The sequence below is a fragment of the Aureobasidium pullulans genome (assembly GCF_000721785.1).
Source record: "Aureobasidium pullulans EXF-150 unplaced genomic scaffold scaffold_9, whole genome shotgun sequence".
In the NCBI taxonomy this organism is placed as follows: Eukaryota; Fungi; Ascomycota; class Dothideomycetes; order Dothideales; family Saccotheciaceae; genus Aureobasidium; species Aureobasidium pullulans.
The window spans coordinates 448,596-474,315 of record NW_021941029.1 but is presented as its reverse complement, the minus strand read 5'-3'; the positions used below and the strand labels follow the sequence as shown (position 1 = coordinate 474,315).

At 50.5% G+C, this 25,720-nt stretch overlaps 10 protein-coding genes across 10 annotated transcripts; 6 read left to right on the top strand and 4 right to left on the bottom strand.

The window, feature by feature from the left end:
• Positions 1-92: 92 nt before the first annotated feature.
• M438DRAFT_397112 (uncharacterized protein) lies at positions 93-1,376 on the top strand. The gene is made up of 3 exons (XM_029909293.1): positions 93-304; positions 363-992; positions 1,045-1,376. Exons 1-3 carry the CDS (start codon positions 115-117, stop codon positions 1,272-1,274), a joined length of 1,050 nt encoding a protein of 349 aa, XP_029760593.1. The 5' UTR covers positions 93-114; the 3' UTR covers positions 1,275-1,376.
• A 404-nt stretch (positions 1,377-1,780) lies between these two features.
• M438DRAFT_345541 (MAP kinase) lies at positions 1,781-6,438 on the bottom strand. The gene has a single exon (XM_029905475.1). It carries the CDS (start codon positions 6,275-6,277, stop codon positions 2,096-2,098), a length of 4,182 nt encoding a protein of 1,393 aa, XP_029760592.1. The 5' UTR covers positions 6,278-6,438; the 3' UTR covers positions 1,781-2,095.
• Positions 6,439-6,624: 186 nt separating this feature from the next.
• On the bottom strand, positions 6,625-8,601 carry M438DRAFT_318765 (ammonium transporter-like protein; the record flags this gene model as incomplete). The annotated part of the gene is made up of 6 exons (XM_029902807.1): positions 6,625-6,984; positions 7,035-7,278; positions 7,327-8,001; positions 8,057-8,311; positions 8,367-8,431; positions 8,485-8,601. 6 exons carry the CDS (start codon positions 8,599-8,601, stop codon positions 6,772-6,774), a joined length of 1,569 nt encoding a protein of 522 aa, XP_029760591.1. The 3' UTR covers positions 6,625-6,771.
• Positions 8,602-9,657: 1,056 nt separating this feature from the next.
• Positions 9,658-11,416, top strand: M438DRAFT_345539 (uncharacterized protein). Its single transcript, XM_029905474.1, has one exon. The coding sequence runs from the start codon at positions 9,800-9,802 to the stop codon at positions 11,168-11,170; it is 1,371 nt and encodes a 456-aa protein (XP_029760590.1). The 5' UTR covers positions 9,658-9,799; the 3' UTR covers positions 11,171-11,416.
• A 507-nt stretch (positions 11,417-11,923) lies between these two features.
• M438DRAFT_397108 (SET domain-containing protein) lies at positions 11,924-14,316 on the top strand. Its single transcript, XM_029909292.1, has 6 exons — positions 11,924-11,979; positions 12,158-12,222; positions 12,355-12,390; positions 12,455-12,582; positions 12,646-13,496; positions 13,551-14,316. The coding sequence occupies exons 2-6, from the start codon at positions 12,178-12,180 to the stop codon at positions 14,027-14,029; spliced, it is 1,539 nt and encodes a 512-aa protein (XP_029760589.1). The 5' UTR covers positions 11,924-11,979; positions 12,158-12,177; the 3' UTR covers positions 14,030-14,316.
• Positions 14,317-14,653: 337 nt separating this feature from the next.
• M438DRAFT_345537 (tRNA guanosine-2'-O-methyltransferase) lies at positions 14,654-16,782 on the top strand. The gene is made up of 4 exons (XM_029905473.1): positions 14,654-14,959; positions 15,124-16,162; positions 16,220-16,350; positions 16,408-16,782. The coding sequence occupies exons 1-4, from the start codon at positions 14,846-14,848 to the stop codon at positions 16,468-16,470; spliced, it is 1,347 nt and encodes a 448-aa protein (XP_029760588.1). The 5' UTR covers positions 14,654-14,845; the 3' UTR covers positions 16,471-16,782.
• A 1,548-nt stretch (positions 16,783-18,330) lies between these two features.
• M438DRAFT_355330 (uncharacterized protein) lies at positions 18,331-18,690 on the top strand (the record flags this gene model as incomplete). Its single annotated transcript, XM_029907029.1, has 1 exon — positions 18,331-18,690. One exon carries the CDS (start codon positions 18,331-18,333, stop codon positions 18,688-18,690), a length of 360 nt encoding a protein of 119 aa, XP_029760587.1.
• A 1,315-nt stretch (positions 18,691-20,005) lies between these two features.
• M438DRAFT_273828 (putative glucan 1,3-beta-glucosidase) lies at positions 20,006-20,978 on the top strand (the record flags this gene model as incomplete). Its single annotated transcript, XM_029900667.1, has 2 exons — positions 20,006-20,696; positions 20,752-20,978. The coding sequence occupies 2 exons, from the start codon at positions 20,006-20,008 to the stop codon at positions 20,976-20,978; spliced, it is 918 nt and encodes a 305-aa protein (XP_029760586.1).
• A 418-nt stretch (positions 20,979-21,396) lies between these two features.
• On the bottom strand, positions 21,397-22,243 carry M438DRAFT_273195 (nucleolar; the record flags this gene model as incomplete). The annotated part of the gene is made up of 2 exons (XM_029900615.1): positions 21,397-22,112; positions 22,189-22,243. The coding sequence occupies 2 exons, from the start codon at positions 22,241-22,243 to the stop codon at positions 21,397-21,399; spliced, it is 771 nt and encodes a 256-aa protein (XP_029760585.1).
• Positions 22,244-22,771: 528 nt separating this feature from the next.
• M438DRAFT_355327 (ATP-dependent DNA ligase) lies at positions 22,772-25,567 on the bottom strand (the record flags this gene model as incomplete). The annotated part of the gene is made up of 3 exons (XM_029907028.1): positions 22,772-24,071; positions 24,126-25,439; positions 25,539-25,567. 3 exons carry the CDS (start codon positions 25,565-25,567, stop codon positions 22,772-22,774), a joined length of 2,643 nt encoding a protein of 880 aa, XP_029760584.1.
• Between the last annotated feature and the right edge of the window lie 153 nt (positions 25,568-25,720).

Here is a 25,720-nt window from a genome sequence, read left to right as displayed (position 1 = left end):
ACCCCGCATCCGGATACTCTTAGTCTTATAGATGCATATCGAGTATCCATTGATCTTGCACTTGCTCCGATCTTAACATCTGACCATTGGTTCCCTGGGCGAATTGGACCAGAAATGATTTCAGCAATGCCAGAAGATTACAGCTTGTCCGAAGAGCAAAAGCAACATTTCCTCGAACACGGTTTCATCAAACTCGAAAATTGCTTCTCGCTGGAAGATGAGCAGTGTAAGAAACTGATGGATCGTGTATGGGAGCGTCTAGACATGGATCCAAATGACAAAGAGACATGGAACCCATGGCGAGGCACGTGGTCCTCTTCCCGTCGCTGGAGATACACATTTACTGACAAGGCAAATCACAGTCCACCTTCCTCGCCATCACAACGCCATTCCCATGCGTGACTTTTGCCCAAAAGCCTGGTCAGCGATATGCGAGCTCTGCGGCGGCGAAGACCGCATCGACACCTCCACATCCCCCGGAAACGCGCTTTCAGTAATAAACGACGGCTTCATCGTAAACGTAGGCTCCAAAGCCGACGCTCTCAAATGGACACAAGCATCTTCCCAAACCACTGCCTCCAACCCCGATAACCTCACCCCAGCACAGGAAAAATTGCTAGATCCTCACGATAGAGATAATTGGCATGTAGACGGAGATTTCTTCCACCATTTCCTAGACAGCAAGGAACAAGCTCTTCTACCTATAGTGTTGTTTGGAGATGTCAAGATTGGAGGGGGAGGCACGATGATTTGTCCTGATGCTATTGCCACCATGGCGAAACATTTGGCTGCATATCCTGAAGGTTTGATGCCTGATATGACGTGTATTGAAGGCAGGGAAACACCGTATAAAGATTTTGATCATGGGTTTTTCGATCAGGCTGTCAAGGGTGTGCCGAAGGATAGGTTCAAGACTGCGACGGGCAAGGCGGGGGACATTTATTTGCTACATCCTTTGATGGTGCATTCGGCTGCTCCTAATTATTTGAGAGGTGAGTTCGGCAAAAACTTGGACGTTCAAGTAGATGCTGATGTTCGGGACAGAACCGAGATTCATCACCAACCCACCGGTAGCATTGAAAGAGCCATTCAACTTCGACAGACAAGACGGCAGTACATACAGTCTGGTAGAGCAAAAGACCTTACAAGCTCTAGGCCACCCCGAAGGCTTGAAAGGCTGGAAAATCACCACAGAGAGGAAATTCCTCATTCCAGAGAGAGTCAAGCAACAAGCAGAGATGAAGAAGATTTTGAAAAGAAGCAAGCAGACATGAACTCGACCTGCAGAAAGGAAGACATGTAACATGCAACATCCAAAGAAAAGATGAGGAAATCTGGACCAAGTATGAGCGTTTTTAAAATGAATCAAACAAAGCAATCACATGATAGCCACACTCACCACCACTCCCTCCCTTCTCCGACATCCCTGGATCGTCTAACATATTCAACGCTCCCCCCAAACTATCCTTGTACCGTACCCCGTCCCAGTCTGTATATCCTCTACTCATGGGTTTCGCCTTTCCAAAGCCACCAAGCCCCAACCCTCACTCTACAAAACTACCTCATCGAGTGCAACAACCCGAGGATCCCAAGACTCGAGCCTACCAATAATCGATGAATTCATGCAATGAGTCTACAGCTGAAGCAATGCAAGGCAGCCATGAAAGTCGCGTGTTACCCGATCTTCATCGAGGGCAGGAGGTTGACGTTGGAAGGAAAGAGCGTGGCTTGGGCGTGACTTTTCTTCTTTTTCCACACCCAGCCACTTACATTCGATTCAGCAGGAACGAAGTCATGATGGGATGTGATCACCCAGATGCAGTCTTACCGTTTATCTCCTTGTTGAACATCAAGTTTCACCCAGCTTCAAAACAGTGACAAACAAGAATCATATATGGCAGGCACGTGGAAGAGGGCTATGAATACCGGCCTCGCCGCGAATATGAAGAAGTGAAAAGAGTTTTGTATATGCAAAAAAAGGTAGCGTGGGAAAAAGAAGACGGGCCGCGCCAACCAAAACGCCCAAATGATGCCTAGGAATATAGAAAGAACTCAGAGAAGAAAAACAACACCACATCCTTTGTTTCAATCAAACTTATTGACCGTACGACCCATTACTGCTCTCATGCCTGCTCATACTTCCAAAGCTCGCCTCCGAAGCCGGTGTCGCTGGCGTGCCAGGCTCAAGAGACAATTGATTTCTCAACTGCATGATCCATTCATGTTGCAAAAGTTCGGCAGCTGAAGATCTCCTCGCTGGATCTCGCTCGAAGCACTTTTGCAAAAAGTCTAATCCGAGTTCCGAGAGTTGATCGTTGGATGGTTGTTGAGGTGGGTTTCCTTGGGCGATGTTGTACATGATGGCCCATTCGTTGTCGAGAGAAGCCCAAGGACGGCGGCCTGTGGCCATCTCGAGGATGACACAGCCAAGAGACCAGATATCGACAGCGCCGTGGCGAGAGTTGACGGGTGCACCTCCCTTGATGACTTCGGGCGACATGTACATTGGTGTACCAGTCATTGAGTTTTGACGTCCACCGCGACCAGTGGGATCGGCCACAAGTGTTTTTCCCTGCTTGGCAATAACCTTTGCGGCACCGAAATCGACGTATTTGATTACACCATTATGGTCGAGAAGGATGTTCTCAGGCTTGATATCGCGATGTACCACGCCTGCTTCGTGGAGATAGGCAAGACCCTCCAACATTTGCAGACCGTAGACTTGAATGACAGTCTCGTCTTCAATGCGACCGTGTTCAAGGAGACCTGCCAAACTGCCGCCTGAACAGTACTCCATGAAGATGTAGACCTTGTCTCTATGGGGCTCAATACCATAGTAGCTGACAACGTTGGGATGATCGAGGACTTGCAACACACCCATTTCATCGCGAATCTGCGAGACAATGGTGGGGATGAGTTGAGGGTCTTGCAGACGAATCTCCTTGACGGCCATGAGATGACCACTATCAAGATTGATGGCGGCGTAGACGGAACCGAAAGTACCACCGCCAACGAATTGACCCTGCTGCCAACGCAAAACGACATTGCCTGCAGATGCGGAGAGATAAGTCAAGGCGCGATCGGCTTCGTTGCTGTCTTCAAGAACGCGTCCAAGCGCTTGTCGCTCGGCTTCACGCTCCTTACGGAACTCATCAATCTGTTGGAGCTGCTCGACCCATTGCGCTTGTACAAGCTTGGAACTCTCTTCATCGTCTCTGAGCTTACTGACATCCAAACGAAGCTTTCCGGCCATACTCTCCAATCGCTGTTTCTCTGCTTCAGCAGCAACGTTTGAACGGGCCCCCATGATATCGAAGTGACTGATCAACAATGACATACATCCAGCGACCTTTGCTCTCAGCTTGTCGTACTCAGTCATGCTGATGGAGAGAATGTTCTGTCCTCTTGTCATGACCATGGCAAACTCAAGCGCAACGACTGCCCAGCGGAAAGTCTTGCGGTCTGAAGGAATACAGTCATCAGCAACGAAACTGACCCAGTCAAGCGCAAGTCTTGTCATCTTGAGATTGTGGTAGGCGCGGCGGTTAGGGTCCATGTAGAGCACCGAACGTTGTCCAAACTCGGTCGCGAATGCGAAACATGTTTGAATGAGCTCCTGACACTCGAGGCCTTCGGTCTGTTTACGCACAATCTCGACACTGTCCATAATGGTATTACTGAGCTTGTAGGTGGTACGCCTGATCTTTTGGAGTTCCTGGTTGACTCGGGTCATGTTTGCACGTTGCGGTACCACAACATTGAGGTCAATTCCGATGTTTGAGGCAAAGGCCGTATTGGCGTCTCCAAGTCTCTCCTGGGGTCCATCAGCGATCAGACGCATGAAACCAGTTCGAAGATCGATGTGAGGTGGTGAGAATCCAGACTTTTCAAGAACTGCACCATCCCATGAGATGGCACATTCTGGCTTAAGGATTAGAACGTAAGGGTTAGTGAGGTCTTCAATGGATTCTTCAGGGTGGTAGCATGTGCGAAGAAGAGTCTCAATTTCCTTGAGACGACCGTCCAGGGTAGGGCAGGCGATGAAATACAGGCCACTCTTTTCCGAGTCGGTATCGATGAGGAAATGGCCAGAACCAATGAGTGCGTCTATCAAGTCTTGCATGTGCACAGAGTTCATGTTGAGGCTGTACTCGGTGGCGTTTTCAAAGCGCTGACTTAACAGACGGGAGAAACGGAAGATTTTACGCTGGCGCACACGAACGGAGTCGAGAATGTTCTTATATCTCTTGTCCATCTCAGCACCAGCAACTTCGTCGGGTCGCTTTTGCAGTTCGCGTTCGAAGTGCAACGTCAATCGTGATAGCGATTTCGAAGTCAACGAACTGAATTGCTCGGCGACTTCAACATCACCACCTTCAAGATGTCTTCCCAACTCGTTGCAGAAGCCCCACTCTTGTTCAAGAATTTCAGCTTCCTTGAAAGTATTCTTGTTGGCCATGAGCTTCCAATTCAGCATGCGGAAGTAGAAGCGTACGGCTTCAAGAACAATACGATCAAAGTTCTCGTCGATGCAAGGCGGCAGGTCCCAGCCAGGCTCGGGGTGAGCAGCGAGAAGATAGGCCTCCTTCACCTTGACGGCTAGCTTGAGAAGACTCTGGAATTGGAGAATCATCTGCTCGGCCATCATGACGCCTTGTTGTGCTGGATCCTTCATCTTCTTAGCATAGCCTATGCGGACCTTGATGATCTCTTGAACAAGGCGCGACGGGAAGTTGATCAGGGTCAGCAACTCCTCAATGTATGGAGGCAAATGGCGGTCGGCGAAGGACTCGGCGTTTGATATGAGAGTAGACTTTGCCTTGTCGATGACAGTGTTGACAACATGGAATAGGCCATTGGACTTGTTCTCTTTGTTCTCCTTCTCTTCGTCCCACAAGGAGCGTAGGCCATCTTCCTTGAGAATGCGGTCGATGAATGTACTCTCGTCGATAATGTGGCCGTGAGTGTCTTGGGCGCCGCGCTGTCGTGGCCTGTCAAAGGACAGCTCTTGATTGCCAACCCAAGCTTGCAAGATACCGAGCTGGGTGTTGATGAGGTCTGTAGTGTTGTGCCAGGACATGACAGCATCACAGCTGTTGATGTAGGCGTCCGAAGCAGCACGCGGATTTGCCTGGATGAAAGACTGGCGTGTAGGATATAGGCCCTCGATCTTTTCGATCTTCTGCACGACGTCGCGTACTTGCTCCAGCGGAATCTTGCCTGCCTCGGCTTCACCCTTGATCTCAAAGCCGATGATCTCCTCGATGACAGCCTTGATCCTGCTGCGTCCGTCTTCGATCATGCGCCTTTGAGCAGCCAATGAGCGGCCACACACCTTTGCTCTTACTCCGGTCCATATCTCCATGATCATCGATCTGTCGCTCTGAGGATCCTGGCCACCGATCAAACGCTTCTTCTCTTGCTTGACAACGTCTCCGGTGAGGACGTTGGCCAACATGGAATGCCATTCCAGACGCTCGCGATTCTCGGGAATCTTCAGCTCCTCGATGGATGGCTGCATGTCTTCATTTCCGTAGTATAGTAGCGTCTCTTCATCGTGTTCGTGTTCAATCAAATCTCCGGTCGCAGGCGACTCATCATCAGGCTCGGAGCCATCGCTGTAGTCAAGGCTGGGTGTTCGCGGTTCACCAACGAAGAAGTCATCGGGTGGGGCATCCTGGCGTAGGCGCTGGACATAAGCCTTTTCCTGGGCACGGTATTCGGCGTTGGGGTTGCGGCGGACGCGGTTGGTAGAGGTAGTACGTGCTCGTTGGGCGGTGTTGTTGTAGGAATACTGGTGAGGACGGCGAGCGGGAGCGTAGGCGTTAGAAGGCTGACGAACGTTTGGTGGGCGTGCGGGACGAGCTTGTTGTGGTGGAATAGGATGTGTCGACATAAGCTGAGGGGGTGCCGGGTAGGCAGCATCGGGAGACAAGGCAGTGTTGATGTTCGCTGGGTTGCTGCCACCGCCGCCAGAGCCATTACGGGTGCGCGAATGGCTGGATACGCTCCAGCCAAATTGCGAGGCAGGAGTCATTTGTCCATCAGCGATCGAGTGTGCTGGCTGGAATTGCACTCGCTGGACGTCGGCATCGTCAGGGCCTGTCAAGTCGTTCTCCGTCTCTGTTTCGTAGTCTTCCGAGACATCAGTCACATCGGTGCCTGACGAGTCCATGGCGCGGACGAGATCTGGGCGCTCGTCGTTTCCTTCCTCCATGATTGGGGAAATGAGTGGAAGTGCAGATGCCGGTGCTGGTGCAGGGGCGGTAGAGTCCATCTGGGCTATGCTGCTCGACGCCTGCCAAGAAGCTGCTGGTCGGCTACTTTCTGGTCTTTTGCAATTTTCTCTCTCACGACCTACTGCTGGCGTCCCTTCCACACTCTAGGAATAGGTACGTCTCAGGCTCGTCGGGCCATGTCGTTCCAAGGTGCTCTTTGCGTTGAAACCAAGCGCTTTCCTTATAGGGCGCCGCCACTATCAACCAATAGAATTACATGGTGTCCGTGCGAACTCCACACCTCCAGCTCACCAGCCACACCGCGAAGCGTCCGAGTCATTGTCTGTCACTTTTGATCATCTTCACCATCTTTGTCAAAATCTTAAAACCTTCAATCAGTCAATACGTGCCCATCTACCGAGTAAAGTACACGTTTTGTAACGAGATATCCATCAATAAACTTCTTCTGTCCAGAGATGACCCGCAGACCAAACACTCAATCCCTAATCCCTGAATCAGGGCTCCAATCAATACCGCCAGATGAACATCTTCTTTACACGAAATTTCCAGCGGGGTGTACAGGCTCGGGTGTGTATTGGATGGGAGGCGGGTTGGCTCCAAGAGGCGTATGTTGCATACCACCCTCGTCAAAACGCTTGACCGGCGATCCAAAGTTGGTGGGAGTTGATGGCTTCTCATGCTCATCGCTGGTCAAGCTTGGGCTCTCGCCGTGATGAACGTCGCGCATCACCTCAACATAGTCGTACTATCACACTCGTCAGTCGTGCTTCGTGGATGAACAGAATTGATACACACAGCAAACTCGCCAATTTCCACATCGTCAATACCAAGATCCTCCTCTTCCGGAGTAGCGCGAAGTCTGAAGACAGGCAGATACTTGCCAATGAAATTGAGAATGTAGAGGATGATCAAAGAGCCGACAAACGAGTAGCTGCCACCTGCAACTGAGCCAGCCAATTGAATTCCAAGCTGACGGTAATTGTGGTTGAGCCAGCCACCAGAGATGACTGTAACACCGTCAAGGTGGGCTATGTAGTCGCTGCGATTGTTAGCAAGGATCTCCCTGATCCGATGGAATTAGACTTACGCAGCGAACAGGGCAGTAAGGGGGTTACCGATGAATCCACCAACAGCATGGACAGCAAAGATGTCCAGGGCGTCGTCGCAGTTAATCAGGTACTTGAGCTTCGTTGCGTAATTGCATCCAATGCCAGCGACCACTCCGAAGACGACAGCAGCCCAAGCGGGAACGTAACCAGACCCAGGTGTGATAGCGACCAGTCCGGCCACCACACCACTGCAGAAGCCGACAGTCGACCACTTTCGCTCAAGGCGGTAGTCCAGGAGACACCAAGTGATACCGCCGACGGAGGCTGCAAGGTTGGTGACCACAGTAGCCATGACAGCGCGCATATTGGCGGCAAGTGCACTACCAGCGTTGAATCCAACCCATCCAAACCACAGGAAAACGGTTCCAACAACGATGTGAGTTACGTTGTGAGGGCGGAAGTTGAGCTCATGAGTGCCATGACCCTTGCGATGGCCCAGCACGAAAGAATAAGCCAGTGCTGCCGTGCCAGAGGCAATGTGGACAGGAGTTCCGCCGGCGAAATCAAGACCGCCGAGCATGTACAGCCAGCCTGAAGGGTTCCAGGTCCAGCAAGCAATGGGGTCGTATATGACGGTAGTCCAAATGAACATGAAGATGGCGCAAGGAAAGAGGCGGCCACGTTCAGCGACAGCACCCACAGCAAGAGCAACACTATAATATGGTCAGCTTTGGTACGCATCAAGTCGATAGTGGCTGATAGACTCACGTAATGGCTGCAAACATGCCTTGGTACACTGCATACAGGAGATCAGGAATTCTTGAGCTGCCGACAGAGGGTTGAGCAAGCACATCCATGAAGCCAAAGTTGTCAAGTGCGCCGATGAACTTGCCAGCCTTGTGAGAGAATGCGAGAGAGTAGCCCCAGAAGAACCATTGAAAGGAGACAACTGCAGTAGCCATGATAGAGAGCCAAATGAGCGAAAGAGCCGACTTGCGTCTTGCCAATCCAGAGTAGAAGAATCTTTAGTGGCCGTCAGCATGTTGTACTCTTCATGTTTCTTGTAACATATTCTTACCCTACACCCGGAATCATCAAGAAGACTAAGGCGGTACAAAGGATGACGAAAGCGACATCGCCGCTCTACAAGATTGTCAGCAACGATCTCAAAATCGTGATCTCGCACAATTGCGCACCTCATAGAAGATGTTCAAGTTATCATTCAGTGAATCACCTCCAGTAGCAGTGGTGCCATTGTAGGCTACGAGTGGGACGTAGTTGGTGTCCGACTCGCCAGGACCAGTACCACTCATGACGAGGTAGGATGGCTGGTGGTAGTGCGGTACCGGTTCTGCCATGGTTGTCAGTGTTTGAAGGGAAAAAACCATGGAAGGTGCGCACTCGGCGGGGCTTGCAGTGGAGACAGCTCCCGGGATATTTGAAGATGTGAAAGTCGATGCCGCCGTCACTCGTGGAATTTTGTTTCAAAGCACAGCGAGATGAGATCGGTTCAGGGCACCACTGTTTGTTGGAGTCAACGTTTGATGTGGTTTTCAAGGACGAATGCAGTTAAAGAGTGTGCTTGGCCTTGTCACGAAAGGTCCCTTTTGAGAATGCGACAAAGGACTGATTGATAGGCCTGAAGGAGTGGATAAAGGATGCGGCTCACACATGCAGCCGTCTATCATACTTAAACGCAGTTGAGTTGTATCATCCTGGAAACATGGATGCTATCGAGGTCTGTGACTTATCTATTTCCATTCCCATTTGTCGACATGGCGACGACCTGCTGTGGAATGTTGGGCATTCGGTACATAGGCTCCATGTTTTCCGCCCTCGATAACAGTACAACTTGCCTCAAGCTCTGCGGGCACATGATCGTTATACCACAGCAGATTCTGTGAGCGCATGTATGATTTATGCAATAACTATTGGGGGGTAACACAGCATGCAGCAGGTCGTAGACGGACAAAGGACGTGTACCGTATTTGGAGCGTTTGGAATTGATGGTTGATCCAAGGCCCTGGGTTATCCTGGGCTCCTCTCAGAGTAGGGCAAGAACCAGGCTGCATCTGATTCATGGTGGGTTCGTATACTGAACTAATATGGAGGCAAGATTGGCTTCCTGAGACTCTTGAGCAGAGAGTAATGTACAACGGAACTCGCGTAGTAGGTCACCGTGGAACTTTGCTCGAAAGAGCTCCATTAGAGAGTCGAACGTTCGAATGTAGGCTTTGCAGGTCAAGCGAGAGCTGAAACTGCTGGTAATAGGCATGTCCACGTTGTGTCCAAGTAGGTTGGTGGATGTGAAAGGGGTCGATCTCCACCGTACCTAAGCCTGCAGTCAAAGCTGTTGAAACGCATGATATTTTTCTGAAAGCAAGCCGCGTCCAGTGAGAGCGCGTAGAAAAGTGACTCTCTTTGGACAGACGTGCGATCTCGAAAAACATCGTGCCTTTCGACAGCAGTTTCCGGCTCGGGCCCGGTGCGGGCGATCAAAGCTCCCCCCGCATGACGCATTGCAAAACCGACGGGCCCGGAGCATTTGACTTCTTGAAGGCCGCGACCCTCGAACAGCAGGCTCCTACACGACTAGCCATGGAATCCAACGCCCCTTCACGCGGCGTACCGCCACCCAACGACGGCCTGTCGGCAGTCAGAGTGGTCCTCCCCACCACCGAAGAGGAATTCAAGAATGATGTCCGCGTCTCGTTCGATAAACTCAGCAACAAATGGGTGCTCGAGGACGGCAACGACGAGTACGAATGGAACGCACAATTCGAGAAGTGGGTGCCTTCGGTCGACGAGGCGCTCATGCAGCAACAGGCCTCGATCTATGCCATGAAGGACGTCGACGAGAGCGCGCCCGCCATCGACACCAAGAAGCGCAAGGCCGATATCAAAGCAACCAAGCAAGACGGCAAGAAGCCCAAAATCGAGCGACCAAACAGCGCAGTCTACGTGACAGGCATCCCTCTCGACGCTAGCATTGACGAGATCCACGATGTTTTTAAGAAGTACGGCATCATCGAAGAAGACATTCACACCAATCTACCGAAGATCCGCATGTACGCCGACGATAATGGGAGCTTCAAGGGCCAGGCCAAAGTCATCTACTTCAAGCCTCAGAGCGTCAGTCTGGCTATCACCATGCTGGACGGCACCGATCTGCGCAAGCCAGGTGATGGCGATCTTCATGTCGAACTCGTCGACGACTCATACTCGAACAAGAACAAGGACCCCAAGGACCAGAAAGAGCAGAAGGAGGTCTCGGTTGAGAACATCAAGAAGAGACGACCAAAGCAAGATCGCTACCTGGCTATTGAAAAGACGAAACAAATGAACGCTCGCCTCGCCGACTGGGACGATGACGACCCAAGCGTCGTCGCACCCCCGCCAAACCCCTCGAAATACGCAAAGCTCGTCGTCCTCAAGCACATGTTCACCCTCCAGGAGCTGGATGAGGACGCTGGCGCGCTCATCGAGATCAAGGCCGACGTGCGCGACGAAGCATCCAAATACGGCGAAGTCACCAATACCGTTCTCTACGACCTCGAGCCCCAAGGTGTCATCACTGTGCGCTTCAAGGAAGCCGACTCGGCTGCTCTCTGCGCCGAGGCCTTCAATGGTCGCTGGTTCGACAAGAGAAAGATCGTCGCCTACGTGCCGCAGCATCGCGAGGACTACAACAAGAGCAAGGGAAGCGGTCAGGATGGTCTTCAGGACATTGATGAGGACGAGCCAGATGATGACGATGACGAAAAGGAGCGTGTTGCAGGCTCTGCTGTGGAAGGTCACCGTACCCTAGAGGCCGAGAAGGAGAAGAACCCTGCCGCAGAGGCGCAGAACGTACAGGACGGTGGCCTGAAGACTAATGCTTGAGTGACTACCTATCAGCGAGGCGTTTGGACAGGCAGGGGCTTTGGTGCATCAGGGTCGGCGTTACATATTCTCTCTCCCCATTGTAAACTAGACGTTTGAACTCGGCTGTCAAAAGACACAATGATTTTCAGTAAAGCTGGACTTTCCACTGAGAGCAGCTCTTCCATCAGCTCTCTCTGGACAACGCTCTAGTTCTCGCGAACATTGTGCATTGTAATGGCTACGGATCGTAGTGCTATGTAAGTAAGATCGTTTACGAATAGTAAGAGCTTAAATGCAATTACTATACGAAATCAACGTTTACTCTTTCTTCTTTATTATGTCGTGTTATTCTACGTCTACTCTTCTCTATATACTATAGCTACTGTCATGCACGGTACTTTAATAAACTATTTTGATGTCTAGTAAAGGCTTTGAGAGAAGTTTTTTCTAAAATATTAATCCCTTCACTTGTTAAAGTAATAAACAGTTAGTAGGAAAACTTCTAGAAGATAAAAAGCTATTATTATTAGAAAAATTATATAGCTACTTCTAATGGCATTCTAAAGAGCTAGAGTAGAGTCTACTACTAGTCTACTATTTTATTATACTATTAAAGGTAGCTAAAGGCCATTCTGTAGAGTTTTATATAAAGTTTGTACCGGCTAAACTCCGGCTAAACATGGTTTGCCTAATGTTTGCACAAATTCTAGCAGCCTAGCGGCATAACGCGGCGCTTTTAACTCTTTTAATTCTATCTAACTTCTTACCTACTCTTTACTCTACTCTTTTAAGTTGTTTAAGCCTTTTTGCAACTAAACCCCTATTAGGTAGGTACTAAACTATAAGGATCTCCTTTATTCTACTACTTTCCCTCATATATGCGCTCTTTAACCGGTTAAGAGATGCGTGTTATGTTCTAGCTACGCGCGCATATAACACATCGGCCTCTACTACTTTCACTCGAGCGACTTACCGATGTAACCCATGGCTAACAACTATGAACAGATAGAGACCGCGCAAGTAGAATGTCCCGCTTTCCGGCCGCCAGAAATATGGTTAAGAGATCACTAGTACGTAGCCGCGTGCTTTCTTTACTACTCTGAACTTCTACTTTCACGCGCCTTCGCTCGATAACTTGATCTTTGCCATTACGGCTCACTTCTACGGGATCTTGTCGCATTTACTGACGAAGTCGGCCACAGGTTGACGCGATTTGTTGTCATCGAGTCTCCGAAGGCGTAAGTCACCCTGTCCTCATTTCGGCGTCCGACGTTCACTGGCTGACCGCGTCTCGCGTTTTAGAAGGAGCAATATCTACTGCGCTGGAAGCATGACGAGCCATCACAAGCCATCTTATCCTGGCATGATCTGGAAGACCTGGGTTCAATCGCCGACTTTCTCCAAATCTATGTCGGCAATTATGTCACCTCGTATGTTATCTATTTATTTATAGGCTTCACTTCCATCGCGACTTGCTCACATACATCATCCAGTCTCAAATCCGGCAACAGTTCACTCGGCGTCCCTGTCCAGGTAACCTCACTGAAGCGCAAAAGTCCTCATGATGAAGGTTCAACAAGCCGGGCTTCTTCTCAAGACACCACCACATCCACCTCTTCCATTTCAGCTCAAAAGCTCGAGGTCTATAATGGAATTCTCCAAAGAAAGGCTGGAGACATATATCCTGTCCACCCAGCTTGCCCGTCCCCGAGAATGCCTCGTATCGACGCAACCACAGTTCCCACTCCTGAAATGCTGGCAGCCGCAAAGGCTCACCTAGCGGATGGCGTGAAGAAAGCCCGTCGATTCGTTCGACGACAGTTCTTGGATCAGCTCCTCCGTATTCCTGGTCCACCCGTCACATTTGTCAACGACAGGAACAAGGAGACCCCGTCTCTAAGCTTCACTTGTATCCAAGATTACGTCTACGGAGAGGGTGTATCGAGTGCAGATGCCGTTATGCTGGGCTGTACGAAATGTCGGCCAGACATGGGTAGCGACCGTGGCTGCGAGTACACCAGAAGATGCGACTGCCTGGAATACGCGACACCCGACTTCAAAAGTCAAGGACTCAGCAAGGAGGAACAGAAAGCTCATTACGAAGCCTGGCAGGCGGGCGAGCTCGACGCCGCCGAGTTGCCCAAACGATTTCCCTACAGGCTGGACAACGATCAGAGGACGGGCATCAAGCAGTACGTCCTTGATGGCTTCTATCTTGAGAGTAGGAACGTGCTCTACGAGTGCAATCCGAAGTGCAAATGCGGTCCCAAGTGCAAGAACCGGCTCGTACAGAAGGGGAGGACGGTTCCGCTCGAGATCTTCAAGACGCAACAAAGAGGTTTCGGTAAGCTCTTCTTCTTCTATTCGAACAGTTTCGATCGCTGCTGACAACACAAAGGACTTCGTTGCCCTGTGAATCTGAGGCGTGGACAATACATCGACAGATACCTCGGTGAGCTGATCACCGATCATGAAGCAGATGCTCGCGAGGCGTTTTCAGGCCGCGACAAAGCCTCCTACCTCTTCTGGCTCGACAAGTTCGCAAACGACGACGGTCCTCCTGGCTCCCTCCGCACAAACGATTGCTATGTCGCGGACGGCGAGAAGATGGGTGGTCCCACCAGATTCATCAACCATAGTTGTGATCCCAACTGTCGCTTATTCACCGTCAGCTACAACAAACACGATCAGAAGATCTACGATCTGGCATTCTTTGCCCTCGAAGACATACCTGCTGGCACCGAACTGACGTTTGATTACATGGACCCGGAGGAGGGCGAGGCTGGTCAAGCTGTCCACGAAGAAATGGATGAGGGTACTGTGGCTGTGGACTGTCTCTGTGGTGCGAAGAATTGCAGAGGAAAGTTGTGGATGTGAGCAAGCATTGAATCAGCAGCCTTCGAGACTCTATACCTCGTGTCTTTCTTGATCTTTGTTGGCGAGTGATGGAGAAAGACACTGCTTGGTGGAGACTCTCGACGGACAGATGAAACAGCACATTCAACCAGACAATGCTGTGATCACAGCCTGTGGCGGAAGATGAAGGGATGGACCAGATGAGTCCACAAACGTAGGATGCTTCTTTTCACTCGGCATATTATAGCAAGCGAATTTTCCTTTCGATCAGTTACACTCAAACCAGTCATGCCAAAGGCTATCGCGTTATTTGACATCACCGGATTGTCTTGTGGAAGAGGTGAGCTCACATAAGAGTGACCTCTCTTTTCTAGCGAAGCCTTGAGAAATCTCGTTATCCTTCTTCACCCGACGAGAACTCGTCAGACACTCGCGAGCTTGAGAACTGTCGTTGAACTTCCAGCTTTCTTCCGCAAATTATGCTCGGAGTCAGAAAGGATTGTTGCCAATCCGCCAGAATTGATGTCCGTTCAAAAAAGTAGTTGTGTACGGTATCACCCTGACCCCGCTGTGCCAAGTCATGGTCAGACTTCCAACAGGCAAGTTTTACCGAACGACTTTGGACCTTTTCGCAAACAAGAGCATCAATCTATCAAGAACAGACTACGGTCACATCATCCTAACAAAACACACCAAGCATCTAGGGAGCTACCTAGGACTTCCATCATTAGTAAATGAGCGGTGATTACTGAAGCCATTCATTTTCTCGGCACCTCTGGAGGAGCAGAAAAAGAGTTATACGTTGGGGAAAAAAAACCGAACATCGATACAATTACCATGGAGTACCTCATTCGACTTGCGCAGATGCACGAGACGTTCCGGAAGCCAGAGCTGGAGGCTTTGGCGGCGTTGCACGATGTGAACTTGGAAATCTTGGAATACTCAGATCAGGTACGACGGCATCTCACCTTTCTCTGCTTGAGCAACTTGAATCTGGAACAGAGAGCCACGGAACCGAGGTTGAAGCAACTGCTTAAATCATCCGACTATCGAGTCGGCATCACGATGGGATTATCACTTGGATTACACGGACACGAGCTAATCAATACGTATAGTCACCATTCTGCATAGCGAGGATCCCATCAGACGCAGATGCAGCAAAACTGATCGCTCGATCCATGTTGACCATAGCAGTCTACCAACTCTGGGGTATCGGTAAAAACTACGACGAATGCCATGCAGACGTCAAGAAACGAACATCGCATATCTGGCCAAAGTACAAAGAAAGCGCCTCGTTCAGTTTCCAAATCGACAGTTATCAGGCCAAGCGCACCAACGCAGAAAAGAGAGATATCGTCGAATCTTTCTCGTACATGGCTTTCGAAGGACCAATCAAGATGAGGGACCCGGATCTGCCTATGGTGGTACTTGAAGAATATGACTTAGAGGTCAGAGATCCCAAGCGTGTGGCGCTAGGTCTCCTGGTCGGTGAAAGTGGACGCTCAGCATGGAACAAATACGACCTTAAGAAGCGCAAGTATATCAGCACGACATCGATGGACTCGCAACTGGCCTTGATCACAGCAAACATGGCTCACGCAGCACCCGGCAAGATCTTTTACGATCCCTTCACCGGCACTGGAAGTTTCCCGATCGCTTGCGCACATTACGGTGCTACCGTGGTCGGCAGTGACATCGATCCTCGTAGCATTCGTGGAAAGCCGGATCGCAATGTCATGAGCAACTTTGTACAATACGGTCTGGTGCCACAATATCTGGAGATGTTTGTGAGCGATTTGACAAACACACCGATCAGAAAGACACGATGGCTGGACGGTATTGTTTGTGATCCTCCATACGGTGTGCGCGAGGGATTGAGAGTGCTGGGCAGCACGAGAGAGGATCTCCAGAAGGAGGTTCTGCTCAAGAGCGGTGTGCCAGCACATCTTGCACCAGGTTACATCCCTCCAAAGAAGCCTTACAGTTTCGACGCCATGCTGGACGATATTCTGGACTTTGGCTACAACCATATGGTGGACAATGCAAGACTCAGTATGTGGATGCCGGTGGCTAACGATGAGGACATGGAGATCCCTGTTCCCAGCCATCCTGCGATGGAGCTGGTAGCTGTCTCGATCCAGCAATTCAACAGATGTGCGTTGAGTATCTCTGTACGCAATGTGGAGCACAATATGTTGACTACTCTCGCAGGGGCCCGCAGACTACTTACTTACCGCCGCGTTCCAGAAGCACAAGTTGACCAAGAAGCACTTCGAACCCGCGAGAAACGTGAAGAGGCGACTGGAGTGACGGCAGATGATCTCAACGCCTTCCGACGAAAGGTATGCACATGGCACGCAAGCGTTAACGGGTTTCGTCACAGCTAATGCATGGCGCAGTATTTCCAAGGCTTCAAGGATCAGCAGCAACAACAGGTCGACTCGGAGACTGCATCATCGTGAGTCGTGCCGTTTCAACAAGGCGGTCATGGTGCGGGCTGGAGTCAAGACTTGAGCGGCTGAAACGGACAGCTGGGCGGCGTTCGGTCTTGAGTCCAGCTGGTGGTTGCTGTTGGACGCTCAACGTATGTCGGCGAGGCGGAGTAGGCGGTCACAGGTTTGGTGACGAAGAGCCGTCTTATGTCATGAGTGAAGGCAGGCATCATTTGGACTAGCCACCTGATGGACTTTGGGCGAAGAAATGACTGCAGCCAGATAGAAAGCAACATGTACCGATCCGAGTCATGAGACTGTGAGACACAGGAGATCTCAAACCACGTGAGAATGTAGTGACTTCCTCCATTGCATTGTCGACGGAGACGGCAGCCGCGAATACGTAACCTAGAGTGCTTCGCCTCAGCACATGAGCAGACTCACACCGTCTGACTGTTTGGACAGTTGGTATCGCAATCTCGGCTCAATCGCTCGTGAGCCTCGAGGTGTTTTGTGGATATACAAACAGAAACGCGAACCCTTGCAACGTCTCGCGTCGTTTGATTCCTTCCTACCGGTTAGGTCGGCGGATGGGGTAACCATTCCGAGGACAGGCAATGATGTGCAGAATGGCTAGACACGAAAAGGTGGTGGGAAAAGAAGTGGAACCTGGGATCTTCGAGACTTGAGTATTGGAGGGTGAGCAGAAAAGGCAATCTTGTAGATCTATCCATGCCAGGGTTCGATGGCCCTGAATATCATGCTTTTCAGGATAAAGTCAGGGACGGCAGGAAGGAAGTGTCAAGCTGAGACGTGGCATGTTTCCTTGGCACAACGTTCCACACGCTGCTCGTCCACGCAAACTTGCACAACACACAAGAGACAAGGGAAAGCTGAGCAACGTGTGAGGCTGACTCAAATTGACAGCCCTGTACATACAACTCACAACAGCGGTGGACGGCAAAAGAAGAATTGGTCAATTCTCTCCTGCCTGTGCTCCTGCTTGCCACTTCGAGAGTCCAGTTTCCCAAAGACCTGGATAAGTCGGTAAAAAGGCTTCAGAGCTTTGCAAAATATGGAATGCCTCCTGCGAACTCATGCGCCATAGAGCAACTACTGCAAGAAATTCCTGAGTTAAGGTCGTTTCTGGACAGGTTCTTGTTCATATCAGGAAGTTCAACGGTCAACGGGGGGGAAAGGGGGACGCTTGGGTGGGTCTTTTGACAGTCAGGGGTCGTTGGCGGTCGTGCGAAGGACCTCGTTCGCGAGGCGTGTGCTTTGGCGAGACTGAGTGGTCAGAAGTGTGGGGGTATCGCGACATCCCTGCCAAACTCTACCTGCAACACGAACGACACTCATGAAGCATTTTTCTGAAACTCCATCTGGTAGATCAGATCCTTGAGGAGATATGGTGCGATCTAAAGGTAAGAAGATACGATGGAGTTGATATCTTCGTTGCTTGCTGCTCTCTTGTTCTTCTATTTCGTGATGCTTCTTTCTTTATTCGCTTCTTTCTCTGCGCATCTCTAAATTTACATTCCTTCACAACGTTGCTGCAGCGGCTGGAATCCGCGATCGTTGTACTTCCCTTACATACTTTTCCACTTGGTCTTCCGGGAGCCACCGTTGGAATCGATATTTGCTCCTTGCCCAAGCCTACCTCCTTTGCAACGACAGTCGCGTAGTACTTAAGAGTCCAACGTGTCGACGAGGTTGGGATCTTCGAAATCATATCCACTCCTTTGGTTCAGCAATTCACATAACCACATTCTTTACTTGCACCTTGCCTTGCAAAAGCAAATCCACGATCACTACTTCTACAAAACATCCTTCTCGGCATATCTTCTTTGCAGCATCTTTTCAGATCAACAACACTACATCACAATCACAATGCCTTCTCGCTCCAACCGCAACATTGCCTCTGGCTCTCTTCGCAAGCTGAAGACTGTCTTCTCGACTTCTCACACTCACATTCCCAACGCTCCTCTATCGCCTGTTTCGGAGAACTCGGACAGCTGCTGGACTGTCAGCAGATCGTCGACTGGCAGCCGCTTCAGCCAACTCGTCTCCTCAGTGTCATCATACTCCATCGGCAACTTCAGCATTCGCCGCAGCCCCAGTCAACTAGAACTCGAGCAGGAAGAGGAGAAGATCGAGACCCCGGAAGAGCTCCTCAGCCTGATTGAGCCCCGTCCCTTCGCTGGCACTGCCGTCGGAGGCTTCGAGGATGTTCTGTTTGGCCGCCTTTGATCAATAATCACAGTCAACACATCAACATCAACAACAACAACCAAACTTTAATGATCAACGCCTTTTTCCTTCTCCAAAATTCACACAACACGACGCGACGCATCATCAACAACAACATCAACGTTGGCGTTTCATCCCCCCACTGTCGCGCGCAACGGCCCCCGACGGTTGGGCGGGCTCTCTTCAAACGGTCACACATGTTCATCTTGAACACTCAACCGGACTGGCAGTGATGATGGCATTGAGATGAAATTTCCCAGTGTCACCGTTCGCTCCTCTCATCAGAGACAGTCGGCTTTCCCAGCTGCTCAACTTTTCTTGAACATTACTATTCACTTCTTCTCATTCGCTTCTTGACGATACCTGGGTACCTACCAGACGGTGGTGCCTGTTTGATTACCCCTTCTTTTTCCTCTTCCTCTTATTCTTCAACCTTCTTCTTGTACTCCTATAGGATCATCTTGTGTGGAGTGGCTACTGTGCAGGACTTTTCTGCCGGGGCCTTTTATCTTCTTTTTACTAGAGAACATTCTCAAATGAATAAACGATCTTACACTTCAAATCTGCTTGTCTATCTTTCCATAACGCTATGATCAAAATTGCAATATAGATCGTCGATCTGACTTGATATACTCCACGCCTTCGGCTTTACCGTAGCTGAAGGAAGGAAGCCACGAAGACGTGGCCGGAAATATCGGCCAACGCCGACCTGAAGTATTCATCAGAGGAGATGAAGCGGCCAACATCATCTTTATGTTTTTCGTATTTCAACGACATCATTAGAAAGGCTTGTGCTGACCTGCAGCAGATCTGGAGATGAGTTGATGTGGGGGAGATAAATTAATGCTTGAGCCTATTTTCGATGGATCAAGATGGTATACGACCGTGCTGTGCAGCAATGCAGCAAAATCCAATCAACCGTGCGATGGAAGCACAATTTATCTCCAATGCACTCACGCATAATGTCATGCATGTTTGCGAGATGCGGCAATGCAGCAATCCAGGAAGTAGCACCAAAGAATGTAGCAATGCTTGGCTTGCAACAATTGATTGGACCTTCCTTGACTGAGCACCTGCCTTGACTGCCTTCTTGAAAATGGAGTTTCTTTGTCTGTTTGCTTGCTTCTGACTTTCTCTCCGTCCAGTCATTTTCATCTCTTCATCTACAATATCCTGCTGCTGACCTTTTTGTCACTCCTTGGAATCTCCTCTTTTGCACGGCGGGTCTGTTGCGAGAACTGCTCTTCTATAATTGTTTCCTCTACTCTCGAATCATCCCTTTGTCCATTTTATCTCGACCATCGACAAACTCAAGATGCGCTCAATCACAATCGCCGCCGGCATCGTTCTGGCTTTCTCTCCTCTTCTCGTCTCGGCTCAAGGTCGTATGGGCTTCGCATTGGGCACTCACTTGCCAAATGCATCATGCAAACTCGAATCCGACTACGAAGCCGACATGATAGCTATCAAAAAGAACTCTGGCAGCAATCTCGTTCGCATGTACTCCTCTGCCGATTGTGAATGCGTGCCGAAAGTCCTCGCCGCTGCAAAGGCTCAAGGATTCCAGGTTCTCCTCGGCGTCTGGCCTGATGATAAGGTGAGTATGACTCTTGACAAGTATGCTGTGCAGACCGGCATCGACGGATACCTTGACCAGGTCTTTGGTGTCAGCGTTGGTTCGGAGACGATGTATCGAAAGACCTTCACAGGCCCTCAACTCCTAGAGGCCATCAACGATGTCAGAACGGTGTTGCCGAAGGGTGTCAAGGTCGGCACGGCAGACAGCTGGAACAAGTTCGCCGATGGAACAGCCGATGCTGTCATCAAAGGAGGGGTCGACTTTTTGCTGGCTAATGGCTTTGCATACTGGCAAGCACAGCCCATCACCAATGCCACTAGGACCTTCTTCGACGACATTCAACAAGCTCTTGCTCATATTCAGACTGTCTCGGGCTCCCTGAATGCCATCGAGTTCTGGGTGGGTGAGACTGGCTGGCCGACGGATGGTGAGTTGATGGTCTCAATCTTCTTGAAGCATGTACAATACTGACCTTCATCCAGGTGGAACCAACTACGGCGCCGCCATCGCAAGCACGAAGAACGCACAAACATACTACGACGACGCCATCTGCGGCATGCTGGCATACGGCGTGAACACCTTCGTCTTCGAAGCCTTCGATGAGCCCCAGAAACCTGCAGCCATCGGCGACAGTGGAGCCGAAGGAGACGAGCGTCACTGGGGTGTCATGACCTCCGATCGCACACCCAAATTCCCATTGACCTGCTAGTTGCTCCAGAAGGCCGAAAAATGCGGTACAACGACTTGATGACAAACATGAAAGAAACAGCTCTGACTGTTGTGAGCTGAGAAGATAATCAAGGAAACCTGGCATATGCATGTGGGAGTTGTAGGGGTATTGTTTTTTGTTTCCTTTTCCTGAGTTCGAAGATATCGCTGGGAATGCATTCAGCTTTACATGCAAAATTTTGATAATCCTTTTCCCTTGTATCTTTCCTTGAACGCCTTACGCCTTGCTTGTATGCATGTATGAAGTGTTCTCTGCGTCTCCACCAGCCAAAGCCCTATGTCAAGGACTTCAGATGCTCTTCTCTCAAACGGCCGATGATGGACAGCGAGTGACAGACGCTTGACCTCCTCGGCGCGGTGTAGTGGCAGTATCGTGTTCAGCAATGATGACCAACAGCTCAATCATCAAAGCCACCAAACTCCTCATCCTCTTCCTCATCATCGACCTCCTCACCCTCAATCTCACTCAACTCCTCATCATCATCCTCAATACCCAACCACACCTTTACCCTCTCATCATCCAGTGCTTCTGCCACCTTCTTCCTCACACTCTTCAAGACACCCTTCTCCCCCAACTCGACCATCGGCGCCATCATCTCCTCCCACGGTGTATTCTCCGCCTCCATTGTCCCCTCCTCCCCACCGACCTTCTCAAGCTCATCAACATAAACGTCCACAACATGATATTTCAACCCATTAGGCACCTTGGGCTCCCTAGGATTCAACGGAATCTCCCTGATCAAATCCAAATAATCCTTGCGTGTCTTTCCATCCTTCCACGAATCCTTCGCGACAAACGCAAACCCAGCATTCACAAAACTTCTTATCAAGAACAGAAACTTATCCATGCGTAAAGAATCGATGGCCGTGTATTCCCTGGCAATGGTTTCCCAGAACGCGCGCATGAAACCTAGGAAATTCGCGCGTGTGCTGAGGAGAGATACCAAAGCCGAGAGATCGAGGGCGAGACGGCGTTGCGGGGACGGTTTGTCGCAGGACCACATTGTGTAGAAGAGGGCTTTGTGGAGTTTTAGGAAGTCGAGGTGGGTGAAGGGGGTGCTGCGGGACAGGAAGGTGCGAAGGGAGAGGACGGCTTTGTCGCGGACTTGGCGGTCTGGTGGGGTTTGGGTTAGCTGGGTGTGCTGGAGGGGGGTGTAGAGGTAGGTGGAGAGGTGGAGGGGGAGCGGTACCATTGTGGACTAGTTGTTTGATAAATGGGTTATTGGGGGCTGCTGATTGCGCCATCTTTGCGGAGGTCGTGTGTGAAGAGAGCGGTATGCGTGAGGACGATGGAGAAGCGATCGATCGGTAGACTCGGGTTGGTTGTCAAGGTGTTCGTGGAGCGGTGACTTGGGGCGCAAGTGAATGTTTTGGATAGCTTCTTGCTTGGTCGCAAAAGATGCGAATGCGATGGCCTTGGCAAAGAAAAAAAGTCGATGGAGAGTCGCGCTTCTCAGGGTTCGCTTCGCGCGGCTTTGTTCCGCGTCCCGAGATGCTTGCTTGGGGTGCCGTTTGGAACGTGAAGGTATCGATGCCATCAGCAACCAACAATACTGCATATGGCATGTTCGAAGCAGGAGGGTTGAAGGACAGTAGTTTTCATGTGCTTTGCAAAGTATATCATTCATTACTTCTTGTATCCTCGAGCTCAGATACACTGTGTTGGCTCTTCTCATAGCTAATGTTACAAAGGCATCGTTCGACCTTGAAAGCCATTTCAAACCATAAACCATCCTTCATCTTGCAACTCAAAGCTCAATCCTTTCAATCCTTTCAATACTCAAAGTCGTCATCAACAGAAGGTCCCTTGTTCTTACCCACAGACTCTTGCTTCCTGTACATTTCAGCAACCTGTCTGGCAGTAGTAGCATCATCAGGTTTCTTGTCATCACGATCGCGGATGTATCTCGGGAACCGTAGACTGACACCCTTACCGCTGGGATCGTTCAGCGCATCAGCTGCAGCCTTGTAGCGTGGTGACAGTGTGAGATCGGCAGTCTTGACCTCCCAGACCAGGCGAGGCTCGAACCAGACGTCGGGTTGGTCTTTGTTGCCTGAGGAGTGGCTGTAGAAGGGCTTGGGGCGGTCGATAACCAGTGGTAAGAGCGTCTCATGCAGTGACTCGAGGAGAGCTTCTGAGAATCCCGTGCCGATGTTGCAGACCGTCTCGTATTGCTGTGATGATTGGTTGTAGCAGGCGAGAAGGAATGCACCATAAACATTTGTGCGTTTTCCTCTTCCGTAGTAAGCACCGAGGACGACCAGATCCAAAGAGTCTCCTGCACCAGCGAGATAATCTTTCTTGACCTTCAACCAGTTTTGCGAGCGGCGCGAAGGCTCGTAGTATGATTCAGGACCGTCCAACATCTTCACCATCAAACCTTCACAAGAGGCTTTGATCGAGTCCTCGAGCAAGACTTGAATTGCATCAAGGTCGTTGGTGTCACCGTATTGAGCAAAGGCAAACTCGCCCTCGACCTCTTTGAAGGCCTCGTACAGCTTGACTCTGCGCTCACGGAAGGATTGGTTGACAAGAGCCTCGCCATTGAGGAAGAGCAGATCGAAAGCAAAGACACAAACCTTGACCTTAATGTCTTCGGCCTTGACATCCTTGCGTTTTCTCGTCATAAGCTGTTGGAAAGGCAACACCTTCTTCTCGTCAACATCCCAGGCGACGGTCTCGCAGTCCAGCACAAAACTCTTGGTACCGTCCTTGACCCAAGTGGGCAGCTTTGCGAGAATATCAGGGTACTTCTTCGACAAATCTTCACTGTTTCTCGAAAAGATGTTGGAAACGCCCTTTGCAGAGTTGCCAGCAGTAGGGGCAGCAGTGGCGTAGGTCAGATCGGCATCGTGGGCGACAAAGTGAATCTGTGCTCTTTCTCCATCGTACTTGTACTCGCAGGTAAAGTCTTTGCCCTCGAAGCGGTCAAGGACTTCAGTGATAGACTTGGTCGGCTTGGCCAACATGGGCTTGAGCGGAACACCTGGTTGAAGCTTGCATGCATCGTGCAGGTCGAACACGCCGTTCTCGAGGTATGCAGGAATGATGACTTCGTAGCTGGGGAGTTCGCTGTCGATGAGTTAGCGTTACATTGGGCATAAAGAAAGGTCAAGGACTGCATACTTGTAGACGTTCTTCAGGACGCGTTCACCCTTCTCCAGTTGCTCGGTGCTAGGAGCCTTGTTGGTCTTGGTCATGACATCGTGATAAGTCATGGCTGAAGCTACCGAGACAAGCACAGTTTTGTCTGCCAGACCCAGGCGCATCTTTCCTTCAAGTGTGCGCACGATGAACTTTGCTTCGCTCGCTCCACCCTTATTCTCTTCGATATCGACTCCCTTGCCCTTTGGCAGATTTGCGTCGGCAGCAGAAAGCAACTTGTGAATACCAGAAACCTTGCGACCTTGGCCACCAGAACCCTCGATCTTGGCAATAGCCATGAGTTGCTCATGTACACCACGAACAGTCAAGGGCTTTGGCTTGAACATGGTGGGCTGACTGCCCTTGCTCTTTGCCGCAACGAGACCAAGATCGCCGATCTTTTGTTGGTCCTCCTTGATGATTTTGAGTGATCGACCTGTGGACTCGCCAATTGCCTTCATGATGAGACTCTCGCCAATTCCCAGCTCGATACCAGCATAGTCTGCTGCGAGTTTTCCGAGCATGAGTAGAACGGTTGGTTGCAAGTCCTGAGGGGTGAGGCGAAGAACTTGTCTGAGGAACAAGGAACAATGTGCCATGATCTCAAGACGCTTCGTCGTCATCTCAATCTTGGAGAATGTGGTGCAGAGCGCAGCGTAAGGTACTGGGTCGCCAGCCTTCCAGTCAGGGTATGGATCTTTCGTGTTGGACTTGAATGTGCTCTGGACCTTCTCGCGGGCCTTTGCCGCCTTCTCGGGTTGTTCTTCCTCGTCTGACTCGACTTCCTCTGCCTCTGACTGTGGATCGCTTTCGGAACCGTCCTTCATTGCGATGTCTTCCTCGTCGACTTTGGCAGGTGCTGGCGCATTGTCCACAGGCTTCTTCGGTGTCGCCTTGGCCTTCTTGACGGGCCCTTCCATTTCTTCAACCGGCTCTTGTTTTGCCTTCTTCTTTGGGCTTGTGGGCTTTGCGGCTGGCTTCTTGCGCTGTCTTTTGGTCGGAGGCTCTTCTTCTGAGGCGACAGCTTCTTCTTCCTCTTCTTCCTTAACTTCGGCAGCTCTCTTCTTTGTTGCTTTGGTCGGCTTTGGCGATGTGATGTCCTCCTTGGGCTCTTCCTTGAGATCCTGGGTAGCCTCCTCCTTCACTGCAGCCTTGTTGACTTCTGACGGACCATCTTCGACCTCGGCCTGGTCTTCATCCTTGGCCTTCTTGGGCTCGGGCTTTGGTTTTGTTGCGAAAGAGAGCCTCGACTGTTGAGGGGTGGGTTTGGAACCATTGGGCTTTCCGAAGAAATTGCTTTGCGCTGGTCAGTCATATTCCAGCGATATCTCCCAAACTCTTTCTGGAGTTTCGATGACTGCGCACCCTAACGTCGTCTGGGGGTTCTTGACATACCCGAGCGTAGATTGCTGCTTGGGAGGCATCCTAAAGCACAGTTGAGGTCGAGGTGTTGTGGCTGATGTGTAAATGGAGCAGCGCAGAGGTGAGGAATTCAAAGAATTGAAAGGTCGTAGAGAATTAGAAGATGCCCGCATCGATATACAACAACAATGACAAGGCAGGAGTGACAAGAAATC